The sequence below is a fragment of the Mustela putorius genome, unplaced genomic scaffold, assembly GCF_011764305.1.
Source record: "Mustela putorius furo isolate JIRA1106 unplaced genomic scaffold, ASM1176430v1.1 tig00003845_pilon_pilon_pilon, whole genome shotgun sequence".
NCBI lineage: Eukaryota > Metazoa > Chordata > Mammalia > Carnivora > Mustelidae > Mustela > Mustela putorius.
This window is the reverse complement of record NW_025421998.1, coordinates 38,564,188-38,590,545: the sequence shown is the minus strand read 5'-3', so window position 1 is coordinate 38,590,545 and position 26,358 is coordinate 38,564,188. Positions and strand designations below refer to the sequence as shown.

Sequence of the window (26,358 nt, the reverse complement as noted above, 5' to 3'; positions counted from 1 at the left end):
GGAGCACCAAGCATCTCCCATGGGGTGAAAAGAACCAAAGGCAAGGTGGCAAACGGGTGAGAGCCAGAGTGTCTGGGGGAGACGGTCAGGCCAGGTGGAGCCTGCCATCAGGTTCCTCTGCTCAACTTCTGGCTTCTTCAGGTCCGTTACTGCAAGAACAATGCACTGGATTTTGAGGCTCGTGGGTATTTTGGTGTTGTTTTTTTTAAAATTTATATATTACACTGAGATGATCACTGATAATAGCATTTGTCTCAAGATGCCGGGGGTCGTTTACATCGTTTAAATATTTCACAAGAGACCACACAGGGTCTCACCAGTTAGCAAGGCATTCAGTTTTCCATGTTATTTCTCCTTCAAAATAAAGGGGGATAAAGCAGCTCTTCTAGAAACCGAGTGCATGCAGGAAACTGTCCCGAATCCCATGCCCTCCGCTTCATCTCAGCAAGGCCCACGGACCAGGATCCCCAGCCGCTCCTGGAGCTTGTCGGAAGCGCGGGCTACAGGCTCACCGCAGACCCGCTGACTGCACACGATGGTTCAGTAAAGTCCCGGGCCATCTGCGGGCACCCTGAAGTTTGAGAAGCCCTCCTCGTCTTCCTCGTCTGTGAAGACTTACCGTGGCTTATGAGACAATTCAATTTTAGGCTGACCTGGCCTGTGGCCATCTTCCAAACTTACATTGAACCACGGCTCTCCTTCTTCTCTGTGTCCTATTGGATGTCCTAGCCCCCTAAGAGTGTCTGTGTGTCTTCCCTCAAATGCCATCTGCTCAGAGAGGCTTTCCTCCCCTCACTATTCTGTAGCACTTCCTTCATCCCCTCCTCTTACAGCCCTTTCCTTTCTTCATAACACCTATGTTTTTTTGTATTATACATCCATTTATGTACTACTGTTTGCTGTTTGATCCAGATTTGAGCCTCATAATGGGGGGAGGATCCCTAGATTACAGAGATGCACCTAGAAAAGTACCCAGCACCCACACTTACATAACACAATGCATGGATGAATGGATGGATAGATAGATGGTCTTTCTCTGATTTCCTATGAGGATAATACACAATTATACCTACAAAACTCCAAGCAACTATTTGAACAGAAGCTTTTTGGGATGCCTGGGTGGCTCAGCTGGTTAAGGGTCTGTCTTTGGTTCAGGTCAAGATCCTAGGGTTCTAGGATCAAGTCCTGCATCCGGCTCCCTGCTCAGTGGGGAGCCTGCTTCTCCCTCTGCCTGCCATTCCCCCTGCTTGTGCCTGTGCCTTCTCTCTTTTGACCAAAAAAATAAAACAAAACAAAATAAAATAAAATAAAAATCTCAAATAAAACCAACAACAACAAAAGTAGCTTTATTTCTTACTACCACGTTCACCCCATAACTACTATTGAGATTTCTCTGAGTCAAACCCTACGCGTGTGACAGATGCCATTTAAGTTCCTCTTCCTGAGGCAGCAGAATGCAGGTCACAGCTGCCCTTACCAGCTCTGGCTGTGCTCCTGTCCTCTTAGGAACATTCTGAAACCTGACAACTCGAGTCCAGAGAGAACTAACCTGCCGCTACTCCTTAGACCCGAGCTTCTCAAATCTCAGTGCACACACACGTACTTGGGAACACCGTTTGAGCATGCAGATTCTGGTTTAGTAGGTCTGTGACATTTCTCAGAGGCTCCGGGGATTATAGATGTTGCAAGTCTGTGGACCACACTTGGAGTAGCAAGGTCTTGACTTAGATCAGTGGTTCTCAAACTCTGACAAGGTTCAGAATGATGTGGAGGGCTTATGCTAAAATACGGAACGCTGATCTCCAACCCCAGAAATTCCGATTCAGTATGGCAAGGGTGCATTTGTACTCTAACCAGTTTCCAGGTGAGGCTTATAGCTGATCCTGGAGCCACGTTTGCAGAATGACTGGGCCAGGCTAGTGCTTTCCTTAGTCAGCAGGAAACAGCGTCACTGATCCTCAAATATGTCAGCCTCTAAACCCGTGATTAACTCAAGCCTGGCCTAAGGCCCAGGCCCCTTTCCGACCAATTACATCAGAATGTGCAGAGCGAAACCCAAGCATCTGTATTTCGGAAAATTCTCCAGGTGATTCTAAATGTGCAGCCAAGGGTGAGGACCCCTGCTCCCGACTCTTTCTCTGCTCAAAAAAAGCAAGGCCTTCCAGGTTCTGGGCACAGATTCCTTCCCCTTGTTGGCGAATGTAATGGTTATAAATAGTGGAAGTAACAGACTCCATTACAGTGATTCACAGCGGCTGTTCACACGTCCCTGGGGGATCAGACCTTTCATCTTTAAGGGCATTTCTTTGGCTACAGACAGAGCAGCAGCCTCTGGCTCCAGCCGGCTGTGAGGAACATTCCTCTATAAGGGGTGGGGTCAGCTACTTTGCCCTCAATTTGCCTGAAGGTTTCGGATGGGATGACCTTGTTTGACCTTTTCCACTTCTGCCAGGCAGGTGAAGAATGCAGCCGCTCCCAGGTGGTCTGGTTGTCCTGTTACTTATTGGACAGCTCATCTGAACTCACTGTATGCTTAAGAAGTAAAAATGATGATTCCATCAGAATCACTCACTTAAGGAGTCAACAGATCAGCAGTCCAAGGTTGGCACTGATTCAGGCAGAGCAACCAAGGTGGTCTCTGTAACCGACCCACCGCAGTCCTGCCCCGCCAGTCACACATGTATTATTTGGTGAAAGAAAGAGTCATCACTAGCAATGAGCAGCGAGGTAAGGTGTCAAGCCAATGATGCAATCAAGTATGCTAGTTTTATCGTCTTCTCATTTTTCCCATTGTTATCTGTGGGGTGGTCAGGCTTGTACAGAACGCACTTTCCCTTAGAAAAAGCACTTAAAGCCAATACATCAAATGGGCAAATGTTATTTGTGTCTCCAAGGGTCACCTAGAAATGTGTATTGAATGTTTGCTGAATTCCTTCTGTGCAAGCTCGCAGAGACCCTTCTCTATGGGTGGCAGGACCTTGGACAGGGCCCCACCCGGAGAGGAAGGTATTGGGGCTAGGCTCCACTGTGTGTCCTGAGGAAGGTCTCTGACCTCGGCAAAAGGAGGAGGCAGCCCAGAGACCCTTTAAAGCTTTTTTTCTGATATTTGAAAACATCAGATGATGATTAAACTGCCTTTCAGTTCTTTCTTCTCCAATTCGTATACTTTTATAACCAATTGACATACACCTTAACTTCCCAAACATCTTAGTATCAAGCTAGTGTATCACTGAAAATAAAATGATGGTTCCCCCTAAACCTTCTTGGGCAATTTGAAATCATGGCAGGTGTTTTTGTTTTTTGTTTTTTTTTAATAAAAGAAGGAGTAAAATCAAGTAAATAAACATAAGTGAACATAACATATTCCCACAAATTATCATATAGAAATCACCCTATTTACCATAGTAATCAGTTCTCATTTTCAGTCATTTCTGGAATGGACCAATCAGTGCATGCAGGGAGAGAATATTTTTGATAAGGGCATTCATTTACTTATTCAATAAATATCTATTAAAGACCTCATAGGTAAAATACTGTGATAGAGGATGAAAAGAATTCTAAGGAAACTACAACTCTTATGAAGAGATAAAAATATGTATAAATAATTTAGCAGAACACAGAAGAAAGTAAAACATATACAGGTGTGCTCTGGGAAAGCAGTACACCAAGTGGGCACTTAAGAATGTTACATTTTAGTGAAGTAATGAGACGTATGAATATTTATACGTAATGATATGGGGATAACCAATACAAAAAAAAGGAAATAGTTGTCATTACTTGCCCAGGGCCTGGCACAGTTTAAAGTTTCAATAAATGTTAGCTGAAAAAAAAATAAACAAATGCCATAAGAACGATTAATAATGATAGCTATCATTTCCTTTCAATGAATGTGTACTCTGTGCCCGCCAGCCAGGCCCTGGACTGTACTTGGATCATCCCTGGAAGCCAGAGCAGGGAAAGCCCCTCCCTCTGAAAAGATCAGAGATTCATGTAACCTGGTTTTGGAAGGCTGGGGTGAGGATCTGGACATAAACTCATTTTCATCCAGGCCTGGTTTGTTGGACTTCAGCCGCTGAGTTGATTTCCTGGGTCTAATTAAGAGTCTGCTATGTTTTAGATGTCGACTTACCAACTTATCATGAAAACAGTAACTGCCAGGGGGAACACTTATACACAACCGATAAAGCCTTCTGTCCTTGAAGGGCCAGTTCCTGGGAAGCCCGAAGACCAGCTGGGTCTTTGGGATTGGAGAAAGTGCATCTGAATGTTTTACTCCTACAGCTTGTCCTTGCCCTACCGCCGAACATGTCCACCTCCTTCCACAGGACCAGACGTAGCCCCATATTATCAGTCTCCCCTACCCCTATCCCGTTACTGGGATGCCCAACTAAACACTTTCTGATTGACACCATCTTCGTTTAAGTACATCAGTTAGATTTTGTCTGCTGTCCCTACATGGAAAATCATCCTGGTGTTATTTGCTTATTTTTAAGTGCTGCATTTGTCTGTACTCATCAGTTTTAGGTTATTTCTTAGGTTAACTCTCTGACAATCTAAGGTACGATTTCTGATCTTGCACGGGAAACAGCACCCAGTAATTCTCCATCTATTCTGGACTAAGGAGCCTTGTCATGGTTGTATGGTCCCATAGCTGGACTGGCATTTCTGGACGGTTCCCAGCCTTGTTTCAAAATACTAGCTACAGAAGCTTCCCACACCATGGAAAATACCCATTCACTAATGTGACCCTAAATATACCAGCCAATGTAGCCCTCAGCATCTCATCTAGAAAGGCCTAACATGTAATATTTAGTTTATAATTTGGGAGACAACATGGTTTTTGTTACTTTAAAAAAAATAGACAAAACATCAAAATTCTTGAAGTTAGCATTGACCTAGTCAGAGACTAACCAAACTTTATATTTCAAACGTTCTACCAATTCATCACTAATTTCTTACAAAATTCTCCCTCCCTTGGTTCAGCTTTTTTGCTCAGTTTCACTTTATTAGACAGAAGTAAATATTCAAAACCAATCCAAAATAACAATAATCCCTGGCCATTTGTTCAGAATATATATAACTTAGGAGTGGAACACATGAAGTCTGTGTTACTTATACCCTGCTCACTGATGAGTGTTTAACTTCTCCCTCTTCAGCTCTGACCAACTAGTAAGTTGCTAGTTTCCATTCTTTCCATCTTTATTAAACCTCTGAGTAGAAAGCTTTGAAATTCTTGCCTGAAGAGTGTCTTTGCCTTGACCTTTTCTTTGGTTATAAGAAAGTAACGTTTGAAAAATATTTGGAAGGCATGAGTTAAGAATTCTGTCATTTGTCACGCTAACACTCCACTCACATACACTGCTGGAGGCATTTAAAATCAGTATAGTTCTTTCGAAATTTGCAGTACACCAGTGGACAGCAAGAACCATTAACATAGAATTGTTCCTGTACTGGACTGGTTTTACTTCCAGAAACTCAACCTATGGAAACAAAGCATCACAAGCAATAATAATAACAAAAATGAAGGTGACGATGGTGATGAGGATGATGATGTGATGGTGACAGCCTCTACATCATTAAAGTCCATGGCCAGCTTTGGTATGACCCTATTCCTTCCATCCCCAGAAAGCTACGCACTTCCCAATCAGGGTCACCCCTTCCCTCATCTCTGTACTCTAACCCCGGTTACTCCACAGCTGTCTCTCCATTTTCTGCCCAAAATAACCACAAAGTCCTTATCACCACTGGGTTCCAAGTCCACTTTTTCACATGCCTTTTGGACATACCCATCTGCACGCCAGAGCCATCTTACCCTTCTCATCCCCTCCTTTGTTTCCTTTTCCACCCTGCAACCTTAGATTAGACCTTCAGGCCTTTACGTCAGACCAATCGTTGCCCACTAGTCCTTACACCTTGAAAGCATTATAAAAGTAGTGTCCCATGGGACGCCTGGGTGGCTCAGTTGGTTGGACGACTGCCTTCAGCTCAGGTCATGGTCCCAGAGTTCTGGGATCGAGTCCCACATCGGGCTCCCAGCTCCATGGGGAGTCTGCTTCTCCCTCTGACCTTCTCCTCGCTCATGCTCTCTCTCACTGTCTCTCTCTCAAATAAATAAATAAAATCTTAAAAAAAAAAAAGTAGTGTCCCAGACCTCACCTAGACCTGTGGTTAGGTACCTGTGTTTGTAATGAGTTACCCCATGAATTCAGTACACAGCCACTCGGTGTGGGAGCCAGGGATGGCAATTATCACAAAGGCCATCCTCCTCTCAGACTTAGCTCTTTTCCCACTGGCTCCTTCACATGCATTCTGCCTCCCACACTCTCCCAGCCTTTCCTTCTGTGGACACTTTTCCCATCATCTGGAATGCTCTTTCTCCCAGATCCACTTGCCCAAAGTATATGCATTCATTAAGGTCTAGCTCAAATATCATGCTCTCAAGATGTATTTGTCCTCAATAACCTCATTCAGAAATAACTTGTCTCTCTCTGGGACAGGAATATAGATATACTTGGGCCTCTTATTTTGCAGTTCTCTATGCTCATCTACAGTCCAAAACCTGGATGGAAGACCAAATCTGAGGATGACCTACAGGAAGTAATGAGCACTGTCATAAAGCCCAAGGACCTCAACATCAAGCCAACAGTGTGTTGCACCCAATCTGACTTTTTGCCCTGAGTCCAAGGACTGGATTTCTGCCTTGGTTCTGTGACAAAGTCCCTGCCTTATAGCTCAGTCCTATAACCACTGTTGGGAATTCCCCTTCAGCAACGTCCACCTTCGGACAACTGGGCCATGAATCGTGAGCTATGCTGCTCTACCTCCTCTGTCCTCATCCCTCTAACTCAACCTGCACCCATCACACCCAGTGTTCTGTAAGCTGTGCACCACACGCACATGTGCTCGCACATGCACAGACACGCAAATTAATAAATATTTATCGAGTACCAAATATGTGTCAAGACTCTATGTAGGGTAGGAATGAACCAGAACCACTTGTCCCAAGTGAATATACTACAAATTAATTACAGATGATTTGGGAATAATGGTTTATGACATTATTGCCCATCTCTCCAAGTACAAATATTTGAGAGCTGTAATTAGTTAGCAACATTTCCTTAGATGGCTTCAAATTAAATCTGTCAATTTGCTGGAAGCACGTTCTTTAGAAGTGAGAAGAATTCCTTATCTTTATATTCCTTGCAGGTCTAACATTTACTATATCTTTCACACAATAAATCCTCATCTATTTAGTGAGTGAGTGGATAAAAGAAGAAACAAAGGAATGTTCTTTACTTGCCACTTCTGCTGACGGGCGTGAAGGCTGAAGGAGGCAAGCTGATTCCTAAAGAAATAGTTTTTACTTTCATTTTACTAGAAAATGAAAGAATAAATCGGGGCATGTCTGGCCTCAAATCCTTCATCTCTCCCAAGCGGAGATTTGTGCGGAGACTAAAAAGAAGTCCAGCGATCTTTGCTACCAAATGAACTCAGCAACTTTATTTCATCCTTGAAGCAACTGCCCTGAAACGCAGCTCTTCCCATTCTTTCCTCTGAGGTGGGAGAGACAGCGCGAGGGCAGAGCACCAAACTTCCCCAAATCCCAGGGTGTCTGAATGCTTTTAACAGGAGGCTTCTCTGTCAAAGAAGTCAGAAGGCACTAATCAGATACAGAAAATGGTCTGGACCTGTGTGAGCAGAGTGCCAAATAGAAAGAAAGTCTCCAGTTGGGGTTACCCCCAAACAACTATGTTTCTAAGTGCTGTTTCCAAAGGTAATCCGCTGAATAATAAGAACATTTAAAAATCTGTCATATCACTCAATCTGTCACTGTCATTTACATGTTGTCAGTTAATTAAGGATGGCACTGAAATGAGCTAATGTTTTACTTCCCAACTTCAATTATTTCCTTACTTAGGACGACAGTGATGATGATAAGATCTTCTGATGTCAGAAATAAAACTAGAATAGTGCAATACATACTTCTATTGGGTTCTTCAACATTTTTTTTTCTTGGTATACTGTGTGGGAATCTTCATTCTGTTGGCTAATATCCGAGTCCTAATGTGGAACTCCGCCACCAGCCACAGTGGGCTGTGCATGGACCCCATCTGAGATGGAGCCAAAGCGAAATCTAAGATTTCCCACCATGGAGGAAGGACATGTTTTCCCCAGATCTTTCCCAGAGGATCTGCTGTCAAGCAAACAGTCTCTCAACAAGAAAGCTCAGCAGCCCCTCGTTTACTGGATCCTGTAATCATATGTGGATGCTTTTACCGAGTGCTCTCCTGAAGACAGAGGAGTAAGAGATCAAAAATGTTCAACCAGCTAATGAGCTACAGAAGCAGAAAATCCTATAGTGTGTCTTTTATTCTAATTTCCAAGGAGACTGACTTTTAACAAGTTTTGTAATCGGTAATATCTGCCCTCCTGAAGTCAATTAAACTAGTGGCAATTTATCAACTTCTCTTTACATAATGACAGGTTTTTTTTTAAAAAAGTGTATATAAAGATTTTATAGGCTTATTAAATGTCCTCCAAGGTTTTACATTATTTTATTGTACTTTTTCACCTTTACCCAAACCTTAGATTCTTCCCTTTAGCCTCTGATTCATCGGAGCCCCTTAGAAGATGGTGATGTTTTCACCAAAAAAGGATCAAAAGTCCTTTGAGGCTTATGGAGTGCTAGAGAATCCTATGAAATCCAAATGTGGATACAAATGAAAGTCCTGAGGATTTTCTGTTGGGCAATAAGGTGGTGTTGCTTCTCAGCACATCTTCCTCTCTTGAAATCATGGAGAAAAGAAAGTGATAACCATGTGCTGCCCACAGAGCTTGACTACAAACATATTAGTCTCGTTTCCTTATTTACATTCACTAGAAGGTAGATCGGGGACAGAGTTTATCAAATATTTAAATTTTACCAAAGTATCCTATCAACATGAAACATAATATTTACTATATAGAAGCCTAATGTTTAAATTGAACAGCACAGGGTCTGCAGGCATCTGCTCCTTGGTTCCGAGTTCTAATCTCAAGTGCACAGGAGGCGGAAAGTGTGAATGACCTTGGTACCTTTGTTCCCCTGTGAAGTGCTTCAGAAGACATTTGTTCTGCCCTGAGGATCCCTTGGGAGGGGCCTTACCTCCCTAAAGCAAATCTATGCATGTAAGAGTTCTGGTTAATAGATACTGATCTCTGAGAGGACGGGAATCTATTTTAAATACAATAAGATTATGTGGGGGGCACTTGGGGAAAGCTGAAAATAATACAGACATTACATAAGATGAGAACATATGGAAATGGGAAGAGGGGCATTTGATTAGAAAAGCAAATTCAACAGTTCATACAATGACATGATTTACCATATACACACTGACATATACACTGTGCGAAGGAATACACACTAAGGTGTTAAGAGTGCTAACCGCTGGAGCGCCTGGGTGGCTCAGTGGGTTAAAGCCTCTGCCTTTGGCTCAGGTTGTGATCTAAGAGTCCTGGGATCGAGCCCCACATTGGGCTCTCTGTTCAGCAGGGACCCTGCTTCCTCCTCTCTCTCTGCCTACCTCTCTGCCTACTTGTAATCTCTGTCTTTCAAATAAATAAATAAAATCTTAAAAAAAAAATTTTCTCTAGTTTTGGCCTGTCCATATGTTCTAATGGTATAAAAGGCACTGATGTTGTTTCCATAATAATAAGAGATTATTAAAAATAAAATGTGGGGGGGGGGACTTGAATATCCCAATTGTTTGGAAAGTAGATCTTAATGAAGCGTCAAGACCAGATGGCCAAAAAAGAAGATAGAAATTAATTCTGTTACTATCCTCATCCGCCATGCTACTTCTCACCACAGACAGACATCAGCAACTTCCCCTTCTGACTATTTTGTTAAAGATATTGCAAGATATGTGCTCCTATTGTAATCGTAGATTATATAATATGTTATCAAATTAACACATGCTTTATTTTTTAAATCACTTGGAAAATTTTCTTCCTTGAGTCAGGTTTGCGATAGGGTGTTGCCTCCACACTGGTGGCCTGGTGATCTTGACAAGGTCGACATACTTTCCTAGATTTGTACAGGCTAGTATGGCCTTCAGTTTAGCTGTATTATTGAGAACACTAAGGAATCTTGACTAAACATAAGAAGGGCCCTAGTGCAAAGCCCTCCATGAGCAATTCATGGGAAGGAGAAGAATAAATGTGGGCGAACGATTATTATTACCTAGATAATCATTTCTGGTGGAATATATAAAGGTTAGGCATTAAGAGTTGGGTAACCCAGAAAGGGGTCTCCAGGGACACAGACCACAATCTGTCTTTGGCCTTGTCATGTTCAATGTTTTCACATGCTTACTTGGATGAACATACAGCATCATCAAATTTGAAAATGAACACATGTTTTATGAGAGAATCTAGAAAGATCTCTTTCCATTGGAAAAGTGTGACTAATAAATTACAAGAAAGAAGAAACCAACAATAAGAACTAAAACTCACATACAACAGACTCTTTCCTAAGTGCTTTACAGATATTAATTTATTTAGTCCTAATAATATCTTTCAGGGTCAGTCATGTATACATCACTTATATCCATTGTTGTCAGACATCATGTGGGGTAGTGGTATAGATTGTGAAAATTTCTATCAGTCTGTCTGGGTTAAAACCTAGCACTGTGTGAATTTTAAAAATTACTTGTTTCCTCTGTGTCTCAGTGTCCTCATCTGTAAAAATTAGGATAATAGTTGATTCATTCAACCCACATTTATCAAAAACTCACTATATGGATACAACCTCAAATATCACTTCCTGACTTCAAGGAACCTGCCATTTCCTGCAGAAGAAAGACATATATTCAACTAAACATAAGTCAACTTTAAGGGCTATATAGTAATAAATGCTTCACCCTTGTGTATAAAAGATATAGGCTATTGGTCTCTGATTAATATTCTAATCATTTTGATAAAAAATATTTTTATTCTTCATATTTTTAAAAGTTTTAAAATATGACAATAGGTGTTTTAATTTCACAAGTATCATTAAACTATATCCGACCATGATCACTTTTTTCTTATTGGACCTTTTCTATATGCTGAATTACAACAACATGTTTTCTTATACTAAAATATCCTTGAATTTTGGGGGGCACCTGGGTGGCTTAGTGGGTTAAGCCTCTGCCTTCGACTCAGGTCATGATCCCAGGGTCCTGGGATTGAGCCCCACATGGATCTCTCTGCTCAGCAGGGAGCCTGCTTCCTCCTTTCTCTCTGCCTGCTTCTCTGCCTACTTGTGTTGTCTGTCAAATAAATAAATCAAATCTTCAAATAAATAAATAGAATCAATCTTTAAAAAACAAAACAAAATATCCTTGAAGTTTTTAATCAATACTAGTTAATCATAGCATAATACCTTCTTTTTTTTTTTAGCAGAGAGAGATTGAGAGAGAGATAGGGAGAAGGGAGCAGGCTCCCTGCCTAGCAGAGAGCCCTATGTGGGACTCGATCCCAGGACCCTGAGATCATGACCTGAGCTGAAGGTAGAGACTTAACCCACTGAGCCACCCAGGCAGCCCCGTGTAATACCTTCTTAATATTGTGTTGGATTTCAGTTGTACATAGTATATTCAGGATTTTAAAATCTGTAAGTAAAACTAGGCTTTCAAATGTTTTATTAATAAAATTGATTTTTTTTAATTTCTAAGAGCTTGTTCTTTGCCCAGTATCATTAACTGAGCAATGATTAATTGCTTCTACCAAAATTAAGAGAAAGAAAAATTCCACAAATGTAAATTGTAAATGAGAAGCAGGTGACGGCAACAGAAGCAGAAACTGCAAAACAAACTAACCCTTTAAAATTAAATTACACTAGTATAATTGAAAAATGATTATATATTTCTACCTTCTATTAGATTTTAAAACATTAACTCAACTGATCTTAAAAATCAATAAAAGGAATTTTCTTTATACTTGATTTTGTTAAAACCCTGTTTTAACCTTTTTAGTATAACAGGGCATATAGAGTGTGCCAGTTTGCAAATTAGGGGGTTGCATAAGAACTGTTTGTCAGTTTTGGCTCTGTAGAGAAAATTTCAGTTTTGGTTTGAGATTCTGGCACATGGATGACAGAATATATGTGCACCTTTTCGTAGGACCAGATGTGTTCATTTGATTTCTGAGTTATCTTCTGAAAGATTTTCCACTTTTCAAAGAGCCCAAATTCCACACACTTCAGCAAATTTGTGACTACAGAATTGTACTCTTAGGATTTAGCAAGCTCTTTTCCCAGTCCTATGTTTTATGAAGTGTTAAGGTTAATAGTAATTGTTTTCAAAGATGTTTCTTCTACAGAAAAATATGTTCCAACTGGAATTTTAAAAACTGAAGTATAATGTTCTTCTGAAATTTAACTCTCCTATCTATTTATGGAAACAAAAACATGAATTTACATGGAATTTTCCTTAGTCCAAAATAAGGGCAGGGTTTACTTAGCTAGTCCTAATATCTTCTCCTGAGGCAAAATTTGTGTTCAGTTTTTCTGAGAATCATCATTTCCCCAATGCCGTTTTTCTTGCATTCCTATGAAACCCACGCTCAGCAAGGGATTTGTTCATTCACGTCTTATTGACCATCCTTGCCAGAATGTTCCTATCAAGAATTCAAGTTCATTGGGATTTGTGATTCACCTCTTCCAAAGTGATTCACTAAGTTACCAAAAAAAAAAAAAAAAAAAAAAAAAAAAAAAAGGCATATACGTGGGCAAAGAAGAGTGCTGTTTTGGAGAAGAAATATTTGCTGTTGTCCCCAGAGCACTAACAGCATAGGTCAACTTTCTCTAGAAAGTTTTCAAAAGAGCTCACCAAGTGTGAAGTCAGTAATGGACTTTAATGCTGCCAACTGCACTCCTTGAAGTGAAGTGTTAATGACACCACACCAGCATTGTATAGAAGTAGGCAAATATATTAACTTAATGATAGGCCAGTGGACCCCCTAAGGAATGTAATTATATAGTGCCAACTCTTGTACAAATGTTAGATCTTATATAACTGTGTTATTGTTACTTTTTTTCCTCCCCTCAAAGACCTTTTGAAGTGTTCAAACCAAAAGACGAGAGAAGACATGTGCTGCCCTCAAATCGGAAAGGCGATCTGCTAAAATAAACCAGCCTGGTGCCCATGAAAACCTCTACTTCCATTCTCCCCACACTGAAAGCAGTGTCCACTGGTTTCCAAATGCCCTATTAAAATAAAACACTCGATTCTGAAACATGCCAATAGACAGATACGGTGAGACAATGCCAGTCTTATCTACATGTTGGTTTCAGAAAGAAAAAAAGAAGCACACACACACATACACACAAACACACACTAAAACCCTATAATTCAGGCTACTACTAGACTATTCTGAATTCCCTCCTTTATCTCTACCAAAATTTCCTAGGCCTATAGGGACACAATGCACTTTCAACAGGTAATGCTTATGATAATGTGTTAAATGGAAAAAGAAAAATTCAAAATTTTATACCTTGCATCCAGGAACACACATGGTAGCAAGAAATGTACACAGGTGCACAAGGATTGAAAGGTATATAGACAAGGCAAAGGCTGATTTGTTAGAACAGTAGTATAGCAGATGATTCTTTCTTCTTTCATTTGAAATTTTAGTAAAGTATTTCATAATTTTTTAAAAATTAAGAGTCAAAGACAGAGTTCACAAATTGCCAGCCCACAGGTGAAATCTGGCCCACAGCTACTTTAACAAAGCCATTAACATTTAACATTTAGGAGACTATTGGATAAAAACTTGAATTTTTAGCTTCTCAAGAAAAACTGAAAGATGTAGAAAAATTGGGTCCATATTCCTACATGAGCTCAACCAGCCTGAGCTGTGAGGACACCATCTGGCCTTTATAAAAGGGCATTTCGTGACCAGTTGCCACAGAACCCCCACCCTGCCTGTTTATATCACCTGTCTATGTGCCCCAGGATGTGGCCATCTTATCGAAGGCCACTGGATTAAGGAAGTTAGCATGACTCTACGCATATTAATGAGACTTCTCTTTTCCCTCTTCACATCTTTAACTTTGGATACGCCTTCAGTGGTCAAATTAGAAAACATCTATAGGTCCATTTTCAGAAGTTTCATAATGCTTTGAGTATACACAGTGTAATAAAAATTTGGCAGTTGACTCACAAAACAGAACAGTCAGTGCTGACGATCATAAAATTTAGTAACGATAATAAAAACACTCTGGGGACCAAGTTCTCAAATTAGTCAACTCTATTAAGCCAATAAACCACATGCTTAAAAAATTAAATTTAGGGTTAGAGCATCTCAGTGTTCACTTCACAAAAATTCCCATGGAAACCAAAACCAAAGTAGAATAATGAGAAGCTGGATATATATTCCATTTGCCTTTGGTCCTTCTCTTTCTTTTTTTAAGCTGAAGCTAATGGATGTGTTTGTGTTTGTCAAACAAGACACATGGTGTTGAATTAGCCCATTCATAGAAACATCTAAGATTATCATTTCTACCGTTCAAAATCTTTTCTATACCACTAAAATGCAAGCCACCATCAACTTAAACATAAAGCGGGAGGGTATTCATGGACATTTAACAGCATACCACAGAGTGGCACTGGTTTTCTTAGTTCTCTCTTTTCTAATATTATTGACATCCACTGTGGCCTTTGTAAAGGGACAGTTCTTACCTTGTTAGTGGTCCCAGGTCTCCTGAGTCTTGGCTTCCAGCTTCACTAGGAGTGCTCACTGATTTCGAGGAGGGAGACATAGGGGTTGGGACTAAATAATGAAAATAACAGGTATCCCATGTTAAAAAATGCAGCGACTGCACTGGGGAAGAGCAGTGTCAGACAGATAAAAACAAATGGGCCCAAATTAAAATGGTTGTATGGCCAGGAGAGATTAAGATGGGATAAAGGGGGAAAAAAAAAAAAAAGGAAAGAAAAGTTAGAAAGTCAAGTGAATTTTTCATATTTTGGAACTTCAAATTTGAAATGAATTTAGATAAAATTAACTTTGGGATTCTAAGGCCATGTCCACCTTAACAAAGTGAAATGGAGAATCAAAACAGCTACCCAGATATTTCAAGTCAAATATCTTTCTAGAGTGAACTATCCGGATAATTCCAATTCTCCACTTAATTTTGTTAGCATAGATGTGACCTGTTATAAAGTAAAATGGGTGTCTATAAAACTTTGAAAGATTATGAAATAAGTAATTCTGACTAATTTTAAATGGCCAGGGAGAGTCAATCAAGACTGTTGCATGTCTACATTGGAGGGCAGTCCATTCTCTACGGAACGCAAACTGCACTGGCTCTGAGAGACTAAGTGACAGATACAGGAAGGCTAAACGGGGAACCTGGCAATTTAAAAATCTCTTTCAAAACAAAGGGAAATGCCAGGCTGCTTTATTTTTACATTTAATTAATAGTTTCATCCCATTGTATTGTTTACTGGGCTGGGGAACTTGTTTTCCTTTGCCTCTGGCAGCCCTGGAAGGCACAGCCGCAGGCACAGAAGTCAACTGTCTTTCTGAAGACAGGAGAGAAGCTCAAAGAGGGAGGTCAGTGCAAGCTGACCGTGTGAGAGCCAGGATGGAAAAGAAAAAAAGCTACAGGAAATGCAAATGTATTTTCCTTTTCTCCATTCTTCAGGTACAAGCCAAATGTCCTTCTGATAGAAGCTGCACCAAATAGCCAAGATGGCTCCAGGCCAGATGAATTCAATGGGCTCTCAATACCCACATGCCAAAGAAGCCATATGGGCAGAGAGGAACTTCAGTACAGAAGTGTGGACTCCCATTTGGTTTCAATCATGTGCAATTTCCTTTTATTTATTTAATAGACTAAAGGGCTTAACTATTTTGTTCAAATCCTGTAACACAATGGCGGATCTGTCAAGAAACTAGGAATTTCATGTGGTCCCACAATTAATTCGCTGATTACCCGCTGCAGGAAGCCAGAGGGTAAGTTGGAGAGATGGATGAAAACTGAAAATGGGCTCTACTCCTGCCAGGTGCCCTGGCACGAATGCAGGGGTAGCTCAGAATTCGGTCATGGTGGTCATGGTTTAGAAATATGTAACTGTTTTGTCCTGAGAGTTTAATTGGTGGCATTACATAGGAGAGAGGAAAGCAGGACATATCACTATGGTGTCTGACCAGTGCTCACACTGCAACAGAATCTCAAAAGCCTTTTTGAGGCAAAACTATAAAGGATTATTGTAAAGCGTCTAAATTATGCCACAGGTCAAATAAGTACTAAAAAGTCTATCAGCTCTTCAAAGAAGGCCCATCAGTCAAACATCCCACAGGTTACATCTTCTAGACCATAAAGAAGCCAAACAGATTAATCAACATCTTATAGGGGCTTCTTCTACTATTGTGAGACACAGGATTTTACCTAATACAAACTGAGGTTCTGTATAAAATGCTTTTTTATGGTGGTTTAGGTTTATGTGTGTATATTAGATTATATGCACCAATACTAAATAATTCATAGGCTTAATAAATTTACATTTATAAAATACTTGTCATTTTGTCATACATGGGATAACTTTTATTCCTCATTTAAGTAACTATGGAAATAAATGAAAACTTATTTTAATATAAAAGCCAATGATGGGATTCAAAGAAAATGAAACATTTTGAAATGGAGACTTGATACTACCTTTTTAAATATACATTATTTTTAAAGTTTCTTTCCTTCTTTTTTTTTTTTTTTTAACTATATTGGGCATCGTGTAGTTTTACAGACACCCTATGATTACCCTGAAATGTATGGAAAGCAAATGGATAAAAAAAAATAAATAAATTATCACATGAAAGATACATAGTTAAGTGACAGAATAAACACATCACGTAGAGGTTTACCTTTAACACAAATGAAACAAATAGTTCAATATCCAAACCCTACTGACAAAAAACGAGATCATGGACAATTAACTACGAACGAATGAGTTGGCGGAGGAGGGGAGTTGCAGGGGGAATGCCAATTAGCAGTGAAACCACGATCTACAATAGAGTCGAACAAATTTAAACTTGTTAAGTAGCTGCTAATCTGTCCCTATTTTCAGTTTTCCTTCACATTTCCCACTGAGCTTTCTATTTTCATCATGGCATCCCTCTATGCCTGTGGTGGTTATGAAATTCATAACCAGATTCACAGTATTTAGGTTGGCAGAGAGACACTGGGATTCAGTGAGGAAAATGAAGAAAAATTTAAGTAAAAAAACTCCATGATTTCTTGTATTTACCATGTGGCAACTCATCTAACAAGTATAAAATAATCTACTCGTCCGCAGTAGAGAAGGTTGACCCCACATAATCAGTCAACAAGCAGCAAATTGCTACCAACTCTACAGTCTGTACCCCCATCTCCTTCCAGCCCCCTCAATTCAAAAAATAAATACACCTGAACTGTAAGCCACAGAATCTCCTTTAAAATAAAAATAAAAGAGACATAAAAGAATAGTAAACGCTGGACATGGTATAGCCCATGCAAGGCAAATTTAAGAAAACAGTAGCACTGCTTAAGTACCTAGAGGGGGCTCTGGTGATATCCCAATGCTTTGCAAAAGAGCCTCTGTCTCTCTGCGTTTGCGATCCAGGTCAGAGTCGTCCTGAACAGGTTCTTTCTTTTGCTGCATATCAGCCTGAATAGAGTAGATGCCAGAAAGAAAAGTTAACAACAGAACTAAATGTATGCTTTTCCTGGCTCAAACTGAAAATGGTAAATGCATGGCGTGAAGACCAAGCAAAAGCCCTAAATAGACATAATCGTGTGTATAAAGGATGAAAAAACACTGTAACTGCTCCATTTAATAATTGCCAACCTGGTAATTTCTCTTTTGGTTGGAGGTTTTTTTTTTCCCTGCCTCTGTCACATGGTATGAAAGCTTCTCTCACCCAGTTTCAAAAGAAACCATCAGGGTTAAATATTTCTGACTGGAATATGGATTTTTAAGAAAATTCTTTTTCCTTTTTTTTGACCTCGCTGTCCCTTCTGGGAAGACATACTATCAGTTCTTGATGAGCGTATGTTTGTAATATTCACACCCCATGTTGGAATTATGCAAACAAAGGATTAATGGGCTCTGGCTAAAAAATAAAAGTGGTTATGAATCTGTAACTGTAAAATATACTTTTTGTATCAGCGATCTAAGTTTGCCATGCTTTAAAATAAACCAGACTACAGTATTTATTAAGGCATGTGAGCAATATTGATATGCATTACTTAATTCTGAGTTTCATAGGCTTCCATTAAACCTATTAACTCAAAGGAAAAAATTATCATTTAGAAAAATATAGAACGAAAAATCATTTAGAAGTTTCTTTCCCAAATCCTGTCAAAAACAAAAACAAAAAAAACAAAAAACAAAACAAAAACACCTCCTGTGTAAGCCTCTCTTAGACAGAGACTATCCCCCCTTTGTGGTTTTTATAGAACAGTGACATCAATAGTGGTGGGTTTCTGGGGTCATTAAATGTTCAGGTCTTTTTTCTTTTTCCTAACATAGTTACTTACTACAACAAGGCATTTGTCACACATCTGAAACATGGTAACATCGTATTTGATGTGCAACTACCTAGGGACAAATCTGTGTGAGTTTACAAAAGCGAAGCAGTCTTAAAGCTTGTCAAAAACCTATTATCCAGTTACCAGACACAACTTCCTCCCTGAGTTAGGTACCCTAACAAGCGTATTATCTGCTTCAAGGGTGCAGAGTACATTTCAAGGCCCCGAAGCACAATTTACATTGTGGCATCTAAAGTAGAAAAAGTTTATGCAAGTTTCACTTTACTCCCGGATGATAACCTACACACTGATCATAAACATAACTCATCTTTGCACGTACTGCTGGGCTTGACACTTGTGTTATTATGTGCCTCAGGTTTAGAAGGTTCTCCTATTTTTGAAGTCTCTCTGTCATTAGAGGGAAAACTGCCATTATGGGGGCTGATGAGTGCGAATGAGAGCTCGCAAGGAGAGCTCTCACGGAACCCAAAATTCTGAAATGGTGGTTTCATCTCCATCTGTGAAGACAGCAAAGTTCACATTATCTTCCGGTGTTAACACAGAAAATACTGAAGCAAGTTCCAAAGTGTATGTGCACAACGGAGGCCAAGAGAGAGCTACAATGAGGAAGAGGACCTTGCGGGGTGAGGATCCCAACCAAAATTCACAGATGACAGAGGTGAGAGATGGGCAGAAGAAATCCAAGGGAAGGGAGTCACCATGGCAACTGAAACACAAACGCAAAAACTAAGATAAGCAAAATCCGTCTTAGGAAGCCAATAGGAAACAAGATGGCTTCACAATGAGGAGTTCAGCCCTAACGGGACTGCCCGCTTTACGGAGGGCAAGTCCATGTTTCATTCCTCTCACCATGTATCCTCACTTCTAGATCCCGGCCTGACACATTAGATGCTCCATGTAAAAATGTACTGAATAAATGAACTAATACCTGTCTTTGATCGTTGTTATTCTATACCTATAGAATTTCCGAATTATATATCCTTCAGGCCAATTTCTGCCAACTGCATACCAGTCAGCAAGCTTCGGGTCAGCACTGCTGCTAGAGGGAGTACCCTGAACTTCCAGGGACCCAGTGCTCCTAACAAAGCCATATGGATATCCTAGCAACAACAAAAAAATTCATTAACCTTGCTTCACTCTTTCAACAAAAACCTACTGAAGGACAACAGAGTTCTGGGGCTAATGAAACTGAGAGGCTCTCCTGGAGCGTAAACAGAGTGAACAGAACAAGATTTGCCTTGTCCTTTCCTTCCCAATGAACGTAGAACATATCATCTCTAACTTCTGTCATGTATGTCCTATGCAGAGAAGCACAGAATTTTTTTTAATGTTTTCTAACTTTAATCATTAAGCAGTCAAGAAACGCGCAAGAGGGTAACTCACACGTCAACATGCATAACCATGTTGCATATGCTAAAAAACTGTACCTCTGAACTCCACCTCCAAAATGTCCTTCCTTTTCTTATTAGGTGCCTCTATAACTCATTCTCTGCCTTCTACTTTCAGGAAAGAGGCAATATCACAACAAATATGAATAGGTTTAACGTCCATCTAGATGTAACAGAAGCTAACAGCACTCAAAGGTGACCACGAAAGATGCACAATTAGACTGGAGCTTACTGGAAATTAAGGCAATTCCTAACTGTTACCAATTTGTACCTTGAACTAAATAGTTACTCCATCCAAGGCAGTGAGCTATACCAAGTACATTAGTCATGAAAGTTTAGATTTTCCCTATATAATTATGACAGAATCCTAATCTATTTTAATGGCTCAATAGGAGTGATTTTGCAGTGCTAGCAATTAAAAAATGTGCTAGGTATCTTTCCCAGCAAATGATATTTCTGTTTGTGAAGAGTAATTACAGCTGAGACCCAGAGAGGAAAATCAAAGAAAGAAAATTTGTCAGCTGAGAATTGTCAGTCAGTTTTTCAAAGACGGCTCCATAGTTATTAAAGGAACAAGTGAGGACAGGCCAGGAAGCCTCCGTCCATCCCAGCTTACAGCGATTCAGCAGAAAGCCAAGGATAGGACTGAACTTCAGGGTGGCCCCCTGAAGCACACCTCATGACATTAAAGCCAATTTTTCCCGAAATTGGGTCTGAATCTTAAATGGTAGCCATTTTATTTATTTTAAAATCAGATTTCTTCCATAATACCACAACCAAGAAAGCCGCTGACATCCAAAGCAGCAGAGTGGTAACTTTATACATGTACAGTTTTCTAGATTCTGTGGAGATAATCAACCTTGGTGGTCCTAAATCACACCAATTTTCAGTCATGGTAAAAACAGTCACTCATATTACCATTAAAAAGCATTTTTGTCCCTTTCTAGTCTAAATTTACTTTATTTAAAATATAAGCCTAACGAGAGTTAAGAAAATCCAACCTGTTGGATGAAGGCTATTTGTAACTCTCTACCAACACCACAAAAACTAGAAAATCTTAAACTTAAAAAGGAATCAGTGACATCTGCCTGGAGCATCCCATAGACTCAAGATCAAAATTTCCAATAATACCTGTAGGAAAAAATTCCAGATGTTTGGAAAGGGTGTCTGTGAGCCACATCCCAGACTTGTGCTCTCTAGTTTGTGTTCATTCATGCACTCACTCTGTAATCCTTTACTGAAGTCCTACTATGTGGCCCAATCTTTACTAGACATTGACTTAATGAAAAACACCAGCCCTGTCCTCAGAACCCTGAAGTCTATTGGGAGACAAAGACAAGTGAAGATGCAAATACAATGCTCTGTGCTAAATGGTTTGATAAGGTCAAGGCTAGGGGCAGGACTAACTAGTCATGGGGCTGGGGAGAAAAGTATCAGAGAAGGCTTTCTGGAGGTTATAACATTTGAGGGGACAACAGAGAGACATGGAGTTAACAGCCATGTGAAGGACAATAGAGAGAAGCGGGAGAATGGTACAAGCAGAGGAGAATATTCATAAACTCTCCATCAAGAGACAGTGTGGCTGGCCCACAGGTGACATGTATGTAGTTGAGACTGCTTAGAATGTGGATTTAGGGAGAAAGGAGGTGGGGGAGAAAAGAGAATGCGGTTGTGTCTGTCCAGGACCCGATAATCGCTACAAACTGGAGAAAGGGTTAAAAAAAAAAAAAAAAGGAAAAGGAAAGAATGACCCCTTCTTTTTCTCTTTGGGACCATGGGCTGGAAGAGGGGATCCTTGCTGAGCCTGGAAATAAGTGGGGGCTACTACCTCTAAGATTTAGACTTCTGGGGCCCAGTTTCCTCATTTGAAAAAAAAAAAAAAAAAGATCAGAATATTTTCAGGTTTCTTGTAGCTGCAAAATGCTATAATTCCAGGAAACCCGAAGCCTTGAATTAAAAGACTCTCCAAAAAGTGGGGCATTTTTTGGAAGATGGCCTCGTCTGCAGGGTCCCGATAAACAAAGAAGCCAACTGTTACGGGCGGCATTCTCCTACTCTGGTAGTCAATCTCAGAAGTGGAATATCAGCCATTTCTTACTGACCAGTTCCTGTGTACCTCTCCCTGCTCCCCAGGAGTTTCTCATATCCTCCTCACAGAACTCTGTGAGGTAGGCACTGATCCCTTCTCTATTCTACAAAAGGGAAAGCAGGGTCAGAAAAGTCCCATACTCCCTCTAGGCCATCCTGTGAAGGGCAGAGCCAGGTTTCCCAGCCACATTTAACCCCAAATCCTCTGCACATAATCACTGAGTTTTACTGCCTCTGTCTTACCGCAACATCTGCTCAGAGACACCAAGCCATCAGAGCCCACAGAAGGTACTTGGGCGGAATCAAGGAAAGATCTGTTGCAGAGGGAAATAGGTTGCTGAGGGCCAGGACAGGCTTTAAAGTTGGTATAGCCCAGTGAAGCCCAAAGTCTGGCCCCACTGGGATCTTTCGAATTAAAAACTTTGAGATGAAAAATGAGGGCTCTGAATGGCACAGGAGTCCCTGAGGCAAAGTTAGGGTATCACAGGCTTCAACCTGTGCAAAGGAAGAAACTAAGACTATGTGACTTTAATTCTAGACCCAGGAATATGAAGAGGTCAGGTGTAACACGCGTCCCACCACCTGCCACTGCCCCTCTCCCGGGGCTCCGTCTGTTGTGTAACAGACCCAATCTCCATCAGGCAAAGCTGCTTGGTACAGAAACAAAAAGGGTGGCCTGTTTAGATCAGTCTTGTTTGCCTGTAATTTCCTCCCAAATGTGGAAAATAGCAAAGATGAAGCAGACAGCATAATTTGGAGCCAGATTTCCCATACCACATCACATTTTGTAGTAATTCTATGAAATTCAAGTTGGATATTAGAATGTCAGTTTAAAAGGAAACTGGTTATTAGTAAAGGATAACAGGTGCTTTAAAACTATAGTAAGTGTTGACATTTGAAGGAAAGGAAGCATAATAACCGAATGCTTTTTTTGGCTCTGCGTGGAAATGAATAGCCATTCCTTGTCAATTCTCACCTCTCCCTCACTCAAAGACTGCATATATCACAGCAAAGATCTCCAAGAGAAAAATGTTATGTGCACTGTCAAGGACAAAATAAACCAGGGCATCAATCAAAGTGTAATGGAACAGAGAGATGCGAGATGCCAGAAGGCTAAAACGCAATGGCAATTATGTTTTACTTTGTTGAAAAATAATTGTTATAAATCTGTTACCTTGGTCTCCCAGCCTTATTGTATGAAACAGCACTTATTTAGATTGGAAGGCATCAAAACACATTTTCTTTATCCTTACAGAAGAACTCTGGAGTACAGAAGCTGCTCTGGTTTCTAAACACACAAAGTGTATCACACTATATCAAGTTTCCTTCTCAGAAAGCTATTCGAAACTACCTTTGGCGTCTGGTTTTTGTCCAAGATGTGGGCTATTTCCACGTGACCACGACAAATTGGAGAATTAAAAATAAATCATCTGTTGGATGGAGATAGTAGAAGAAAACATGATATGCGGGCAACACACAGAATTGGGGAGCAAGAGCCCTGGAATCTGGGTGTGAAAGACAGAAAAGCTACATTTCATTCCTGGGTTTCTGTTGCTTTGTTGACATAAAGAAGGGTTTCAGTGGAAAGTCTCTGAAATCTCTCCTAGCCTTAATATGTCATAGTTTTCTGTCCATGGAGCAGAGTCGATTACGATCCTATCTACCCTTTCGCCAAGGGAGGGAAATGCAGCTTTCTTTCTGTCGGAGCTACAATCCTTGTTTTACCCCGAAAAACTCATACCCCTTAGGAAGCCATGGAAATCCACTGGCATTATTTTTGTATTTTTCTCCTAAAATGTTCTGCTGGTAGTTTTTTTTTTTTTAAACTTTTTTTTTCTTAAAACTAACACATATTAAACACTAAGCAGAACCTGGGTACTACTAAGTGCTTTAAAAGATTAACTCTTTTAATTCTCAAAACCCCACAAAAAATATATTACTATTCCCATTTTAAGGATAAGAAACCAAGTTACAGAAAGGTTAAGAAATATCTAACAGTAGAGATTTCACAGACCACTTCCAGTGTTCTACTCAAGTCTGGGGTGAACCTGGGCTTGGGTACCTCTGGCCCATGGGTGATGGTTGACCAACAGCACATAGCAGGTGACAATGACCTTGGGCATCTGAGTATGTAGATATCCACTCATTTTATTCAAAAATCACAAAAGGATTCTTCTAGAGCATTTTTTAAAATTTTTTATTTTTTATAAACATATATTTTTATCCCCAGGGATACAGGTCTGTGAATCGCCAGGTTTACACACTTCACAGCACTCACCAAAGCACATACCCTCCCAATGTCCATAACCCCACCCCCTTTCCCCCAACCCCCGACCCCCAGCAACCCTCAGTTTGTTTTGTGAGATTAAGAGTCACTTATGGTTTGTCTCCCTCCCAATCCCATCTTGTTTCATTGATTCTTCTCCTACCCACTTAAGCCCCCATGTTGCATCACCACTTCCTCATATCAGGGAGATCATATGATAGTTGTCTTTCTCCGCTTGACTTATTTCGCTAAGCATGATACGTAGAGCATTTTTTGTATCCTTTTGACCAGCCCCTCAGAATCAAATGATTTTCCTTGTTCGCTGGAATACCCCAATACCCAGTATTTACCTCTTTCTTTTTCCTTTCTTCTTCTTTCCGTTTCTTTTCTTCTCTTATCTGTGCTAAGCGCTGTTTTTGCGCTCCAGCTCAGCTTTTAAGTCACTTTTGTCAGACATGTTGGTTTCCTTGTAAGAAAAGAAAAAAATGTGAATGCATAAAAATAACTTTTCTGTATTATCACTGCAAAAAAAAAAACAAAAAACAAAAACAAAAAACAACATTCAAAAGCTTGAAAATGTGACTTTTTGACCATAGCAGGTTGTATTACTTAGCCTATGTCGAAGAATCAAAGAAACAAATTAGGTCTCACGCTACATAAATACTTCCCAAAATTTATGTGTTTATAAATATTTGAAGCAATACAATGGTATAGTCTCTGCTGGTGATAAGAATCATAGCAACCTCAGAATAAGCAAGACATTTTCTGTACAAGTTTCTTAACAAATTAAAAAAAACAAGAGAATCAAAAAAGCACCTTCACCATGACTTCCAATTCAGATGAAAATGAACCAATTCATCCCCACACTGAGAAAAGAAAACAGGCTGTCATGAACCCTTAGAGATGTGTCCTGCTCAAATATCTATGGACTCAATAACCATGTCTCCACTGAGCCGGGGCACAGAGATTTCATTTCGCCTAACATTATATGCATCAGGGAAGACAGCCGCTAAAGACCTAACGTGTTAATCTTCTTTTTCTGTAAAATTCCTCCTGAACTGTCACAATTAATTTCATCTCCAATACAATCCTATTTCTATAAAAGCTTGATTTGCATACTGAATGTGATTATACTTATCCTGGCACTTTCCACGGCCCAAAAATGTTTATGAACACAGGAAACAGTAGCTAACACCATGGCAAGTTCTTGGGGAATTTATCTGGATGAAATTTAATTTTAACGTTAATGGGGATGGTGAAGCCGGTGGTGAGGGTGCCAGAAATATTTGCAAGTAAAATGAGTTTGGAAAAGACTCACCAAATTGCCAATGATTATATTTGTTTCTTTTGTGCTCTGAATTGGAAACTAAGAAAAGGGAAGCACTGAGAAATGAAGAAACCCTCTCTGACCCAAATTCCTAAAATAAAGAAAACACACACACACACACCCGTAAATGTCATGAGTATTAATTTCCATATTATTTATATGCAGCTATGATGAATATATAATGAATCCCTCAGTAGATGACAGAGCAATGAAAGGCAAAAAAAAAACAAAGAATACAAAACAGCAAAAAATGCTTCAAACTTCCTGCCACTGCCTCTAGAAGGTAGGTAATTGAAAACCTGTAGTCACCCTAAGACACACTTCCCAAGGAACACACACAGCTGAGAAACATACTGTGCTAACTACTATACATATTCCTACTCACAGTGTGACGGCAAAGACTTATGATATACACCAGTAGTAATCACGATAATCAATCTTTGTAATCAATTCATGATCACATCCTATCTTCATTTTTCAACAAAAATTATTGAATAACTAATACGTGTTCAGCACTTTATAAGACATCAGAGTACAAAGATGAGCAAAACCAGATTGTCTCCTTCAAGGACTACATAATTCAACTTCGTAGGCATGTGGTGCAGCTGGAGATGTTCTCTGCGATACTGGCTTATGGATTGCTAAGTGCTAGGCGTTTTTATCTTATTATCACATTTAATCAGAACAATCCAAGGGGACCAGTATTTTGATTAATGCCTTGTTTGCAATTTGG

The 26,358-nt window shown here is 40.0% G+C and overlaps 1 protein-coding gene across 1 annotated transcript in view; it reads right to left on the bottom strand.

The window, feature by feature from the left end:
- The window catches only part of DYNC1I1 (dynein cytoplasmic 1 intermediate chain 1), a 266,491-nt gene extending 241,727 nt beyond the window's left edge, over positions 1-24,764 (bottom strand). The window contains 4 exon segments of the mRNA XM_013064191.2: positions 14,706-14,796; positions 17,558-17,672; positions 24,649-24,716; positions 24,719-24,764. Of these exon segments, the coding sequence (XP_012919645.2) occupies positions 14,706-14,796; positions 17,558-17,672; positions 24,649-24,716; positions 24,719-24,755 (311 nt within the window). The 5' untranslated portion in view covers positions 24,756-24,764.
- Positions 24,765-26,358: the final 1,594 nt, after the last annotated feature.